Genomic DNA, 15,166 nt, shown 5'->3' on the forward strand with positions numbered 1-15,166 from the left:
TCCCCCAGCCCAGCCTCCTCCTCTGACGCCTCTCCACCAGCCTGACTCCAGCACGTACAGACAGCCCACATCCATGCTGCCGACAGCGGAGCCCCACCTCCTCCCTGCGCGCATGGGAATCCGCCCACCACTCTACCTTCCTCTGCCTCATTGGATCCGCTCTGACAGCGGCACACATACATCTCCCCATCTGCCTTCTGCTCTGTCCCACTGCCCACACAGGGGAATTGAAGCAGGCAGTCTCTGAATGACCTACGGGCCGGATAAAACATCCAAGTGAGCCATATGTGGCCCACGGGCCAGGGTTTGGAGACCCCTGGTTTAGATGAAGGCATAATTCATGTGTTAGAATGGCCCAGTCAAAGTCCAGATCTAAATCCAGAGCTTGAGCGATTTTCGTTACGCCGCCGCAAGTTTTTGAGGCAAGTGCTTTATTCAGAAAGCACTTGCCTGTAAAGTTGCGGCAGCGTATCGTAAATCCCCCGGCGGAATTCAAATTCCGCGGCTAGGGGCGTGTATAATTTAAATCTGGCGCGTCCCCGCGCCGAACGAACTGCGCATGCGCAGTCCGCAAAATTTCCGCCGGAAAAAGCCGAACGCAAACGACGTAAAAAAAAATGCGCCGGGCGGTCGTTCGTTTCTGAATCAGCGTAACTCCTCATTTGCATATTTGACGCGTAAAAGATACGGAAGCGCCACCTAGCGGCCGGCCTGGAATTGCAGCCTAAGATCCGACGGTGTCACTTACACCTGTCGGATCTTAGGGAGATCTATGCGTAACCTGATTCTATGAATCAGGCGCATAGATACGACCAGCCGGCCTTAGAGATACGATGGCGTATCAGGACGGAGATACGCCGTCGTATCTCCTATCTGAATCTGGCCCAAAGTATTGACTCAGGGAGGCGCTCTACAAATGTACATCACACTTTTCACATATTTATTTGTAAAAAAAATTGAAAACCATTTATCATTTTTAATCCACTTCACAATTATGTGCCACTTTGTGTTGGTCTATCACATATCCCAATAAAATACATTTACGTTTTTGGTTGTAACATGACAAAATGTGGAAAATTTCAAGGGGTATGAATACTTTTTCAAGGCACTGTACAAGTAACGCCATGTCACAACTGATTATAAAAGAGAAGGGAGGTGCCTCTAGGTGTAGCAATATGGTTACATTAGGCTCTGTTCACATATCAGTGTTTTTGGGTGTTTTTCTGCTCTAATGCCGCGTACACACGACCGTTTTTAATGTCATGGAAAAAACAACGTTTTTCTCGGCGTGATTCTTGTCAAGCCTGCTTGACCCAGCCGTGGGTTACGAGCGCGCCCGCGACCCGGTCCGAATCTCCATGACCGTGCCCGCGGGACCCGCAGACCCGATCATTGCCGGTGTCCCGTGATTGGGTCACAGGAGCTGAAGAACGGGGAAAAGTAAGTTTAAACAAACCTTTCCCCATTCTTCCTAGTGGCAGTGTTAGTGATCGTCTGTTCCCTGTCATAGGGAACGTTGATCAGTGACGTCACATGCCCAGCCACGCCCCCAGACAGTAAGAATCACACACTAGGGCACACTTAACCCCTACAGCGCCCCCTAGAGGTTAATCCCTTCATTGCCATTGTCATTTTCACAGTAATCAGTGCATTTTTATAGCACTGGTCGCTGTAAAAATGACAATGGTCCCAAAAATGTGTCAAAAGTGTCCGATGCGTCTGCCATAATGTCGCAGTCACGATAAAAATCGCTGATCGCCGCCATTAGTAGTAAAAAAAAAATATATTAATAAAAATGCCATAAAACTTTTGTAGACGCTATAACTTTTGTGCAAACCAATCAATAAAGGCTTATTGCGATTTTTATTACCAAACATATGTACAAGAATACATATCGGCCTAAACTGAGGAAACATTTTTTTTTTTATATATTTTTCGGGGATATTTAATATAGCAAAAAGTAAAAAATATTGAATTATTTTCAAAATTGTTGCTCTATTTTTGTTTATAGCGCAAAAAATAAAAACCGCAGAGGTGATCAAATACCACCAAAAGAAAGCTCTATTTGTGGGAAAAAAGGGACATCAATTTTGTTTGGGAGTCACGTTGCACGACCGCGCAATTGTCAGTTAAAGCGACGCAGTACTGAATCGCAAAAAGGGGCCTTTAGCTGCAAAATGGTCCGGGGCTTAAGTGGTTAATAATTAATAACCAGCTGCTGCACCTGCAGGGCTCTAATGAGGAAAATTGTAGGATCTACATGCCTTTAGATGTGATTTCCTATTGGGACTATCTCACCAAAAATTATATTTTTGTTGCAGGGGATGCCTAATATCCGACTTAGTGTAGACAATTATATAACTTTACATCCAGCATACTGCCGACATGTACAGTATGCTGGTATTTTTTTTTCTCTGTACATACCGTTATATTGTCATTTTCCCCCGGCTTCCGTGTTCTGATTCCCGCAGGACTGGGCGTTCCTATTTAGGAGGTAGATGATTGACGTCTGGTGAAAAACTTCCCAAGGCGCATAAGGCGCGTCACCAGTTTTCCGTAAATAGCCGACCTGCGAGTCGACTCTATACGGCACCTGCGCCCGCCGTGTAGAGCTAACTGCCCAGGCGCCATATAGAGCCGACTCGCAGGTCGGCTATTTACAGAAAACTGGTGACGCGCCTTATGCGCCTTGGGAAGTTTTTCACCAGACGTCAATCATCTACCTCCTAAATAGGAACGCCCAGTCCCGCCGGAATCAGAAAACCCGGAAGCCGGGGGGAAAATTACAATATAACGGTATGTACGGAAAAAAAAAAAAAATACCAGCATACTGTTCATGTCGGCAGTATGCTGGATTTAATGTTAGAAAATTGTTTTTAGGGTGAACCCCCGCTTTAAATGGTGTTTCTTTTTTTTTTTTATTCTTTATTTCAATATTTTTCCCCTTTTTTCTTTTCACAGAGATAGTCATAATACATCTTTACAGATGTAGCGCCCCCTTACTTTCAGTATGGGCACTACGCTAAAGTTAGTGGGGAATAGGAGAGTTACTTTGCTCCTATTCACAATTTATTTAAATTGGGACTTCTGTCATTCTAGAAATGTCCACTGGGTCAGTCTGTGCTCCAGGGATGCGGTGCCATCCCTGGCCAGCAGTTGGCACCAGAGGGGTTCTGGTAGAGCAACTTTCCCCAGCAGCCAATTAGAGGAGTTTTCCCTCGCGAGGCATGCTGGGGAGGGGTATATCTGTGACAGGTGTCATGTGCTAGAAAGTCTTTGCGGAGGTCCCCGATTCCAGGTGCGGCATCCACCTTCAGGGTGCGCGTATCCATGGATCCCCGCCAGCGCAGCCCACCAGGCCAGAATTGCAGGCTACACAAAACCTCATCCGGAGGTAAAAGGGGACTCCAGTGACTTACTGGGTCCCCAGTTCTATTGAGAGGATCCCAGGCTGGGTGCCGTTCGATTGGGGGGTCGGCTTGAGGGGAACCCGGAGGCAGGTTGTCCAACAGGGCTTGAACAAACCAATCGGGGATCTGGTGACCAGAATGTTGACAGGTACGCTTTGCTGTCATCTGGTGACCTATGCTAAAACCTACTGGGAGGATTCGCTCCATTCATCCATTTAACTCACCTAAAGTAATTGGCCTGTGGCAGAGGCCCTAGAGCCAGGTCTGTGAGAGAGATCGTTCCTCCAGCAAATCCAAAGTGACACCTCGGCTGCCAGGCTTGTGAGAGGGGTCTGTCCGGGGGCACTTCACACCCACTCAGAAAGAGTGGTGACGATCACAAGTTGATACTACTGAGAGCAGGACTGCTCGGTTCATATCCAGGTCTGAAATCGCAAGGTTCTCCCTTCTTCTCCTCATCAACCTTTTCTTCCCATTTGAAGTTGATGTTGGCCAAGTTGGCCAGGAAATAATGCATTGGAAAACCTTTATTCGCTGTCTGGACCTTCGCTCACTGCTTTGTTCTCCAACTACACCCATACGCCACATTAAGGTAACTCAATATGCCGATCCCAATAACAAATCAGCGGCTCCTTCGGGGGTAGCGCTACACAGATATACCATCTTGCATGCATTCTACTTATTGTACTCTTCAACACTGTTAATTACTCCTCTCCCAGGTTCCAACTTAATCTTTAAGCTTGTATTGTTTTATTACTATCCTTAATTATTTCCTTGTGATTTAGCTATCTCTCTGATCCCTCCACTACGATACTACCCTCCCCCAGAGAAAGAAGTAAACCGAAGATATCGGTTTAATCTTAGAATAGTTAAACACAAAAACAAAAAAACATGAAAAATGTTCTCCTCCTCCCCTCTCCTTCTATCCTTAAATCTTCCCTTCTTGTTTTTTCCTCTCCTCATCCCACCCGCTCCCTATATGCAACATAGGGAGCCCAGATCGGCCGATATTTGTCTTCCTGCTCTTTCATACTCATAGTGAGGTTTTCCATGAATTGCACTTCTGATATTTTTGCCATTCACTGTGCTTTACTTGGAGACTAAGGGGTAGATCCACAGAGCGAGTACGCCGGCGTATCTACTGATACGCCGGCGTACTTTCAAATTTCCCGCATTGTATCGTTGTTTTGAATCTTCAAAACAAGATATGACGGCCTCTGGGTTAGATCCGACAGGTGTACGTCTTAGTACGCCTTCGGATCTAAGATGCAATTCTTCGGCGTCCGCTGGGTGGCGTTCACGTCGTTTTCCGCGTCGGGTATGCAAATTAGCTATTTCCGACGATCCACGAACGTACGAGCGGCCATCGCATTTTTTTTACGTCGCCTGTAGTCGGCTTTTTCCGGCGTATAGTTAAAGCTGCTATTTCGTCGCGTATAGTTAGACTTGCCATGTTAGGTATGGCCGTCGTTCCCCGCGTTTAATTTTGAATTATTATTTTTTTTGCGTAAGTCGTCCGTGAATCGGAATGTACGTAAGTCGCGTCTATGTTAAAAAAAATGACGTCCTTGCAACGTCATTTAGCGCAATGCATGGCGGGAAATTCAGGGACGGCGCATGCGCAGTTCATTCGGTGCGGGGACGCGCTTCATTTAAATGAAACACGCCCCCTAATCGCCGATTTGAATTCCGCCGCCAGAGATAGACTACGCCGCCGTAACTTACGGCCCAAATTCTTTGGGGATTCAAACCGGCCTAAAGTAAGTTACAGCGCCGTAGCGTATCTCACATACGCTGCGCCAATGTATTTGTATGTGGATCTACCCACATAACTTTTCCAAAGAGATGGAATGCATGCTTTTGCTGTTGACAGCAAATGTCTCAACAATGAGTTTTTATATTTTTCCGTCCACATAGGGATGTCAAAAAGTAGGAAGGCAGCTGGATTGTCTCCAAGTGAAACCTCGATCATTCCTTTTATTGTTTCTGAGACCATTTCCCAAAAGTTCCGTATTTCTGGACATTCCCAAAAAATGTGTATCATAGTGCCAACAGTCCCTTGACACCGCCAACAGAGATTGGAAACCTGTGGGTATATACGCTTCAGTACTTCTGGAGTTCTATACCACCTGCTCAAAATCTTATCGCTTCCCTCTTGGTACCTACAGTAGTTGCTATTGACACCTTGTGTGTAAACCTAAATATCTTATTTTTTTGGTGTTTCTTGGGTGCGTACTGTACACATTCTCCAGGTTGCCATATTGCATTTTACAGAAAATTAGAGAGCTGCAGATTAAAGGGGAAAGGTAAATTTTAATAACATCCAATTACAATATGACTTGTGTTGCAATTGTATATGCTGTTTTTTTTTTTTTTTTTTATTGCTATTTTTTTCCCCACAAAAGTGGAGTTACCCTTTAAGCTTTGGCAATAGAACCTGGAAGCTGGTTTTTATGCAGAGTTGCACCAGATTTTGCATTCTCCAGTTTTAGTAAATCTCCCTCACTGCCTTTCACAACACGGAATAGGTCTAAGGTAAATTAAGAATTAGTCAATGTCTTTTGCATATCTTCACTTACCTTTATCTTTTAAAATAACCTCTTCCACCTAAAATAGGAAATTAGAATTGTAATTAGATTTTAGAGCATACAATACATACAGTATATATATATATATATTTTAACTCCCTGAGTTCATGCTGTATTGTGCACCTATTTTGTATATTCTTCTAATAAAAAAGAATGTCCTTCTGGTCCAAAAAAAAGGAAAAAAAGAAAATGACTGCAAATGTAGGGAACATTTGGGGGCATGTTTGTAAAAGGTATTTTCCCCTCAACGACTTATCTACCATGACGTAGTAGACAAGTGGTTACATCTGCCTTTGCCGACCGCAATTGCGGGGGCAGCCTGGGAACATCGAGTTCCTGGGACCCGCGAGCGGTAAACTTAATGGGACGTACAGGTATGCCCATTTGCCTGCCCGTGCCATTGTGTCGACGTATATCGTCGTGTGGTGGTTGCTATGTGTTTAAAGAATGTTACATTCAAATTAATTCTGCCCCCTCAAGTTATCTGCAAAAACACAAAGTTGTAAGGTGTTGGCGGGTGAAGGCCTCTTAAACCCCCTTAGGGAAAGAGAGCCTTGACTGATGGGGGCATGGCCAGGTGCAGGACAAGGTGGCTGAGTGGTCACCAAGGATTGGTTGAACTATGGGGGATGGGCTTGGGCTGAGCTTAAGAAAGTATTGCCCCAGGGTATTCTGGGTCTTTTGAGCAACATGGCTGAAAGAGCTGCCCACCCTCCCGCCCTTTTTTTTATGGTATGTTACAGCTTGCTGCGGTTTCTTGACCTTGCCAGCATAAAAGTGGCTGTAATTGACTATGCTCTTGATTGGAAATTGGAAGTAGGCGCGAATTGAGAAGCGGGGGGCGTGAATTGAGGTCGGGGGCTTTGGGTGCTGACGAACAAAAAAAATTAAAAAGGGGGGGGTTGCCCTGGGGATCTCTGGGCCCCTTACAAAAAAGAAAAAAATATATATATAAAAAAAGGGGTAGCCATCCGGGGCCCTGGGGACCTCTGGGCCTTTTAATAAAAACAAAAAAAATATAAATATATTATATATATATATATATATATATATATATATATATTTTAAAGGGGTGTTGCCATCCGGGGCCCTGGGGCCCTCGGGCCCCTTACAGGTGTACTGCCTGTACCCCCCTGATGGCGGCCCTGCTCACAGTACAACTGTGACCTACACCGGTTTAAAAGTGTTCACATGTTATGTGTTGGATTTTAAATAAAGCTGTGGCCTTGCCCTTTCCAACCTAATGGCTGTAAGTGTGTTTATTTATTGGGGTGAGGGTTTCTATACATTTATGTTACATTAAGTTTGTACCTGGGCCCATTGCGCCTCAGCAGTCATGAATCTACACATATCAAGTATCACATTTGAGTGGTCTGACAGATTATGAATTATTAAGAATGCTACTAATGCGAATGAATAAAATAAAATTCACTAGAAGGTTTTTTCTTACCCCGACAAGACATTTCAGCGCCTCAGGAACAACTGCTGATGTTGCTACACCTTGCTGGACAAGTGTGATAGCTCCCGGTCCCTGAGGCTGGACACGAACCGCATCCATGGCAGTCTATGGAACACACAAAGAGGAATGGATCAGGCATAAGGCCACTTAGCCGGTCAAAAAAATCAGATTTTGTTTATTTAACCACTTAAGGACCACCACACGACTATATACGTCCCTCCTTGAAGAGGGATATCTCGGTAATGGCAGCAGCTGCTGCCACAACCAAGGTTTCCATCTCTTCAAGCGGCGGTCCTGTAAACAATAATGGTGGTCACTGTGTCAGATTCGCCGCAAGATCACTGTTATCGGCGGCGGGAGAGGTGCCGCCCTCCGCTGCCTACCAGAGCCGTCGCCAGCGGCGGAGGCGATCAGGTCCTTTCACGTGCTGGCCATAGATACGAGTGAGGGCAAGATGGCCCCCACGCGTCTCCATACCAATTTATTTTTTTCATTTTTTCAAATGACAATTTTATTTTATTTTTTTTATTGCATTTCAGTGTAAATATGAGACGTGAGGTCTTTTTGACCCCCATATCTCATATTTAAGAGGACCTGTCATGCTTTTTTCTATTACAAGGGATGTTTACATTCCTTGTAAGGGTCCTTTCACACCAGCGGACCGTTCGTCCGTTCATTACAAGTCCGTTAACGGACTTGTAATGAATCCCTATGGGAACGCGTCTGTTAGCGGATGGAGCATCCGCTAGCGTCCGCGTCAGTCGGGATCCGCTTTTCCGAACGGAAGAAACCCTATTTTTCTTCCGTTCGGCGGAACGGACCGGATGCAGACGGACAGACGGTCCGTCTGCATCCGGTCCCCCATAGGGGACAGCGGAGCAGAGACAGGGCGGTCCCTGCACAGTGTGCGGGGACCGCCCTATCCGCCGACAGCTCAGCGGGGATCCCCGCTGAGCTTTGGCGGACACACGGAGCGGACCCAGAAACGGTCCGCTCCGTGTGAAAGAGCCCTAATAGGAATAAAAGTGATACAATTTTTTTTTTTCAAAAACAGTGTAAAAATAAATAAAATTTAGTAAAATAAATAATATATATTTTTTTTAAAGCGCCTTGTCCCGACGAGCTCACGCGCAGAAGCGAATGCATACGTGAGTAGCGCCTGAATATGAAAACGGTGTTCAAACCACACGTGAGGTATCGCCGTGATCGTTAGAGCGAGAGCAATAATTCTAGCCTTAGACCTCCTCTGTAACTCAAAACATGCAACCTGTAGAGTTTTTTTTTAAATGTCGCCTATGGAGATTTTTAAGGGTAAAAGTTTGACGCCATTTCACAAGCGGGGCGCAATTTTTGATGCGTGACATGTTGGATATCAATTTAATCAATGTAACATTATCTTTCACAATATAAAAACAGTTGGGCTAACTTTACTGTTGTCTTGTTTTTTAATAAAAAAAAGTGTTTTTTTTTTTTCGAAAAAAAAAGTGCGCTTGTAAGACCGGTGTGCCAAAAAATAGTGCAATGACTGCCATTTTATTTTCTAGGGCGTTAGAATTTATTTTTTTATAATGTTTGGGGGTTTTTTTAACGTGTAAACACCTAGTCTGAAAAACAGACTTGGTGCTTAAGTGGTTAAATCCCATATCTGGACAAAATAAAAACCTTAACTATTGCCACAATCAAAAAAATAAACAAACATTTACTTTTTTTTTTGCAAATGACCAAAATCCACCACTATTGTGACCACGTATGGCATCCTCTCTTCTTTTTTTACCCTTCTTCTCTCTCCATTCCCTTCTCATTAGATTTTCTCTCTTTTTTCTGTATCCTTTCTCTCTCTAATGCCTCGTACACACAATATATATGTTTTTTAATTTTCTTTTCAATGCTTGTACTTCAACCATGTACTTTTTTCAATAAATACTGTAATTTTTTCAAATATTCTTTATTGTTTACTGTGCCTACAAAGTTACCTGGGTTACCTTTTGGTACCCCTTTTTCCTTGTGCACCTGGAATATGCAAATTGCAACCTGCATAGGTGTGAACTATGCCTAACTTCTCTCCCGGTCTCTTTTCTTGCACTCCTTTCCTCTCTCACTCTCTCTCTTTCATTCTCTCCGCTTACACTCATTTCTATATCTGTACACTTTCTCCTACTTTCTTTCAACTATTTCTTCTTCTTCTTTCTTTTTTTTACTCCTATCTCATCCACTTCCCATACCCCGTCATTCCTTATCTAACTAATTTGTATTTTTTATTTTTTACACCCTTTGTCACTGTTTCTCTGTCTTTTTCTTCATCTTATTATCCTATTTATCTCCTTATCCTTCTTCTTTTGTGTTTCTATTTCTCTCTGTCTCTAATTCCTGCACATCCTCTCTTTCTTCTTTCTCTGCCTTATTAACTTATTTTATCTTTTTAGGCATCCCATACATTATTCTTTTATTTTCAGATGCTTAGGCATTGTATTGTCACAGTGGGGAGACTTCCTCGGTGTCAGAATACACTGACCAGTGTTGGCGGCTCTAGTTGGCGCCGCTGATTGAGAAAAAAATCTGTCTAGGTGGTTGTACAGAGGTTAATCGGTAGATCTAATTCTGTACAACCACGGACCTCATACATGGATGAAAATTTGGCCAGTCCCTGCTGGACGGCTTTATCCTTGTTCCTTCTTCTCTGTTTCTATTTCTCTCTCTTTCCAGCACATCCACAGGGCCGATCCTAGGCAGGGTGCACGGGTTTCTCCGCACCCAGGCGCCGCAGAGCTAGGGACGCCAAAGCTCCAAAGTGCTCCCCTCCCTCCTCCTTGTCTGTCTCCAAAGATGCCACATATGCCCCACCCCCTGTAATGTGCTTCTGCTCCCAGCGCGCCCGAGCTACAGGAATCTATTGTACAAGTACTGATCTGACACCTGCTGTGGGGGGGGGGGGGGGGTTTGATGGGGGGACACCTGCTGTGGGGGGGATCTGATGGGGGACACCTGCTGTGGGGGGCTCTGATGGGGGACACCTGCTGGGGGGGGGGCTCTGATGGGGGACACCTGCTGTGGGGGGCTCTGATAGGGGACACCTGCTGTGGGGGGCTCTGATGTGGGACACCTGCTGGGGGGACTCTGATGGGGGACACCTGCTGTGGGACACCTGCTGTGGGGGGCTCTAAAGTGGGACACCTGATGGGGGGGGACTCTGATGGGGGATACCTGCTGTGGGGGGCTCTGATGGGGGACACCTGCTGGGGGGGGGCTCTGATGGGGGACACCTGCTGTGGGGGGCTCTGATGGGGAGGACTCTGATTGGGGACACTAATGAAGACTTCTTAGGGGAGCATCTCTGTGTTTGTCCTAGCGATAGAAACATTTGTAAAGGGGAGGAGTTAGTAAGATGACCACGCCCATGTGGGGGCGCCAGAAATATTTCTGCACCCAGGCATCTGTGACCCTATGATCGGCCCTGCAGCACATCCACACTCTTTCATCTTGCTTGTCTATCGTCTTCTAATCCTGGTTTCTTACCCCTCGTCACAATTCCCACACTCATCCTTTCCTCGCCAATTTCTCCCTCTCTCTCCTATTTTCTCTCTCTGTCATCTTGTTTGTTTTTTGTCTCTCCCTTACCATCTTTTTACCTCTTATGCCCCGTACACACGATCGGGAAACCCGGCGGTAAAAGGTCCACCAGGAATCCGGGGGGGGGGGGGTTTGAACCGAGAACCTGCTCGGTCACTTTCCCCGTGTATACACCAGAGATTTTCCCGGGCCGTCGGAGAGCTTTGGCCGTGAAACCCGGCCCTGTGTATGCTTTACCGCAGTGTTTCCCATAGGGAAACTGCCGGGAAAAAGACCGCCAGGAATCGCAGCAGGAAAAAAGAAAACATGTTCTAATTTTTCCTGGCGCAATTCCCGGCGGGTTTTCCTGTCGGGAAAACTGCCATGGAGCATACACAGGGCCAGTTTTCCCGGCCAAAAGCTGTCATGGCAGTTTTCCCGACGGGAAAACTGGTCGTGTGTACGAGGCATATCTCTCTTCCTTTCCCTGTTACATTATCCCTATATGGCGCTTTTATTATTTTTCTCTCTCACCACCATTTTTATATATATGCAGGCAACAGTTATCCTATCAGGCATGTGTTGGCCTTGATGAAATCAGCAGTACCCTTGCTGGGACTGAAGCCGCGTACACACAACCGTTTTTCATGACGAGAAAATGCCATTTTTTAAATTGGTCATTAAAAACGATCGTGCGTAGGCTCCAGAGCATTTTTCTCGAAAAATGTCCATAAAAAAAAAAATTAGAACATGCTCCATTTTTTCACGTCGTGAAAAACGGTCGTGTGTAGGCTTTAACGACGGGGAAAAAAAATGCGCATGCTCAGAAGCAAGTTATGAGACGGGAGCACTCGTTCTGGTAAAACTAGCGTTTGTAATGGAGATAGAACATTTGTCACGCTGTAACAGACTGAAAAGCACGAAGCCTGAAAAGCGCGAATCGTCTCTCACCAAAGTTTTACTAACACAAAATCAGCAAAAGCAGCCCAAAGGGTGGCGCCATCCCAATGGAACTTCCCCTTTATAGTGCCGTTGTACGTCACCACGCTTTGCTCAAGCATTTTTCTTTCACGATTGTGTGTATGCAAGGCAGGGTTGACAAAAATCACATAACGAAAAACTTCGCTTTTTCCCATGACATTAAAAACGATTGTGTGTACGCGGCATTAGGCCGCGTACACACGGTCGGTCCATCCGATGAGAACGGTCCTGAAGGACCGTTCTCATCGGTTAACCGATGAAGCTGACTGATGGTCTGATGTGCCTACACACCATCAATTAAAAAAAAAACGATCGAGTCCAACGCGGTGACGTAAAACACGACGTGCAGAGAAAAATGAAGTTCAATGCTTCCAAGCATGCGTCGACTTGATTCTGAGCATGCGTGGGTTTTTAACCGATGTTTTCCGTACTAACCATCGGTTTTGACTTATCGGTTAGGCGTCAATTGTTTCAATTTTAAAGCAAGTTCTAAAATTTTTGACCGAAGGATAACTGACCGATGGGGCCCACACACGATCGGTTTGGACCGATGAAAAGGTCCTTCAGTCCGGTTTCATCGGTTTGGACCGACCGTGTGTACGCGGCCTGAGTCTTTGCCCTGTAAGACAGTCAAACATCTCTTCTCCCCATTGCCCCATTCCAAGTCTTACCTGTAGAAGATCAATGTACTCTTGTGTGTTCTGCTTTGAGATGTGACAAGTTACCTTAAATACTCTTGCCACTCCTGTAGTATTTACTAGGGGATTTCCAGCTTTTATGACTGCTTTACATATAATGTAAAAGAGCGGTCCTAAAATGTTTAAATCGGTTTTCTTTTCCTGTTTCCCTAATGGTAATCCATGGCCTTGAATTGCAGTCTCCAGTTTAGAATAAGGTGACCAGATTTTTTTAAATGAAATCCGGGGACATATTTTTTTTTTTTTTATTGGCAAATGGTAAACTTTTTTATAAGCATATTTTCCTCAAATGATATATGCAGTATGCGTTTATGGAATGATTGTATGATATATACGTTTTCTCATATTTCGTCCATGAGATAAAAAATAAAAAAAGATACTTCTTCAAATTTTTGGGGATATGACTACCTGTCCCCAGAGGAGATGGGGTCCCCAGGGGATAGGGAACTCTTGTTGGATGCAGCCAACTCGGGGGGGCGACACTGGGCTTAGCAGGAGAGAGGGACCCGGAAGAGACAGGGAATGTGGGACAAAGAGCAGCTAGTGTGGTAGAGCAGGAAAACCCGCTACCCACCCCCAGAGATGGCTCTTTAAATTAGCCTGATGAAAGATCTGCCTCTGCGGCCCCTCTCAAATCACTACCTGTCCAATGGACCCAGCGGGACCGTCCCTGCAATCCGGAGACAGACTTGGTCCGGGGACAGTGTGCTCAGCCCAGGGACTGTCCGGTCACCCTACTTTAGAACAGTGATCACAGAGGATACATAAAATTGCAGAGGTAAAATACCATGAGCTTCTACTGATCTGATGTATAAGAGCAGGGGTAGGCAACCTCGGCCCTCCAGCTGTGGTGAAACTACAAATCCCATCATGCCTCCCGCAATTCTAATTGTGTCCCGCAGACTAGACTCGAGTCCCGGAAAACAGGGCTCGGTCCGCGACATTTAGGGGGGGGGGGGGCGACATTCCGTGCCTCCATGTTCGGTTTCCCCCGCCATGTTTGATGTCCGGTGCTGTGATTGGACGTATGGGGTCATGTGTCGGGCTGGCCTGTCTGTGTCTAGAAGTCCTGCCTCCGCACATGACTGCTATACGCCCAATCACAGTGCAACGGTTCCCCTCTGCCTGTCTCTCTGCTCTCGATGGAGCGGGCTGCAGGGGAATGGTGCAGGCGGGACAGAGGTAGGAGAACAGCAACCTGCCCCCCCCACTACAATCTTGGCAATCACCCCGCTCAACAACTGCGATCTGCTCAACAACTTTGTCCCCCCGCTCAACAAGATGTCCCGCATTGGATTTTTTAAATGTTGGGAGGTATGCCTCTAGGAGTCAAGCCTGTGATTGTCAGGATCTTGCAATGTCTCATGGGACTTGTAGTTTCAAAACATCTGGAGGGCTGAGGTTGCCTACCCCTGTGTTAGAGTGTGTGCACATGTAAACTACAGTATATGACTGCAGTTTGGCGGACTCCTGACCATCACACACCTTTGAGCTTGTTGGGCATCGCATTTCAGAACCCTGACCATTAATATGGATTTGGCCCTGGGCTTTCCACAGAATTTCACAGTGTGTCTGGTGGGAAGTGCCCATTCAGCCAAAGGGAAATATGTGCAGTTAGGTTTTGATGTTGGATGATGAGAACTGGCTCACAATTGGTGTTCCAATTCATCTCAAAGGTGTTCAGTAGGCATGAGGTCAGGGCTCTGTGCAGGACACTCACTTCCTCCACACCAAAATCATCTAACCATGTCTTTATGGAGCAAGTTTTGTACACAGGGGCAACAAAAAAGTGTCAATCTGTGTACTATGACCACTCAGGAACTAATTGGACAATTTGTTTCGCAACTAATCGAAATTCGGACAAATTTTGCATATTTCGGACACATCTGAGCCTTTGGTTGGATGAAATATCTATAGGCTAAACATGCATCTCTAATTCGGTGGTATAAATTGAGAAACAATTCTCGTAGTTGCGACTCATGCATGGGACCAGGCCATGCGGGACACTGGATAGTGATGACTTTGAGCATAGATCTGTTTTAATAAACCACACACGCAGAGGAGTCCTTTGGGCTTTCCCAGTCCACAGGGGGGGGGGGTTGCAAAGTCTTGCCAATATTGGAGTAGCTAAAGATCAGTGGTTCACTATTGCTAGAACTTTTGTTGAGCACAGGTGGGTATTTTTTTGTTTATTAACCATCACCTTCCTATAACAAGAAAACCTTAAAGTCAACTTCCATCACCATCAAGCAGAGTGGGAGAATGCATTCTGCAATATGTACTGGAAGCGCAAGACATAACAGCAGAGATACACTAAGGAAAGGAGCCGAGCAGGAATGTCCAGGTGATGGAGGAAGAAACATTTTGTAGATTATTGCTGTCTGACAAGGTTAGAGAAAGACGTTTGATGTTCCACAATAAGAAAGCAACCATAGCAAGTAGATTAAAACAAAGGTAAATTGGCAATACCACCAAGAGCATTCC

The 15,166-nt window shown here is 45.6% G+C and overlaps 1 protein-coding gene across 1 annotated transcript in view; it reads right to left on the reverse strand.

Moving 5' to 3' along the window:
• The window catches only part of LOC120930623, a 33,370-nt gene extending 20,695 nt beyond the window's left edge, over positions 1-12,675 (reverse strand). The window contains exons 1-3 of the mRNA XM_040341799.1: positions 12,656-12,675; positions 7,449-7,562; positions 5,990-6,017 (exon numbers count right to left, since the gene is read on the reverse strand). Of these exons, the coding sequence (XP_040197733.1) occupies positions 5,990-6,017; positions 7,449-7,556 (136 nt within the window). The 5' untranslated portion in view covers positions 7,557-7,562; positions 12,656-12,675. The remainder of the gene's footprint in view (positions 1-5,989; positions 6,018-7,448; positions 7,563-12,655) is intronic.
• Positions 12,676-15,166: the final 2,491 nt, after the last annotated feature.

This window comes from Rana temporaria, chromosome 3, assembly GCF_905171775.1.
Source record: "Rana temporaria chromosome 3, aRanTem1.1, whole genome shotgun sequence".
Classification (NCBI taxonomy): domain Eukaryota; kingdom Metazoa; phylum Chordata; class Amphibia; order Anura; family Ranidae; genus Rana; species Rana temporaria.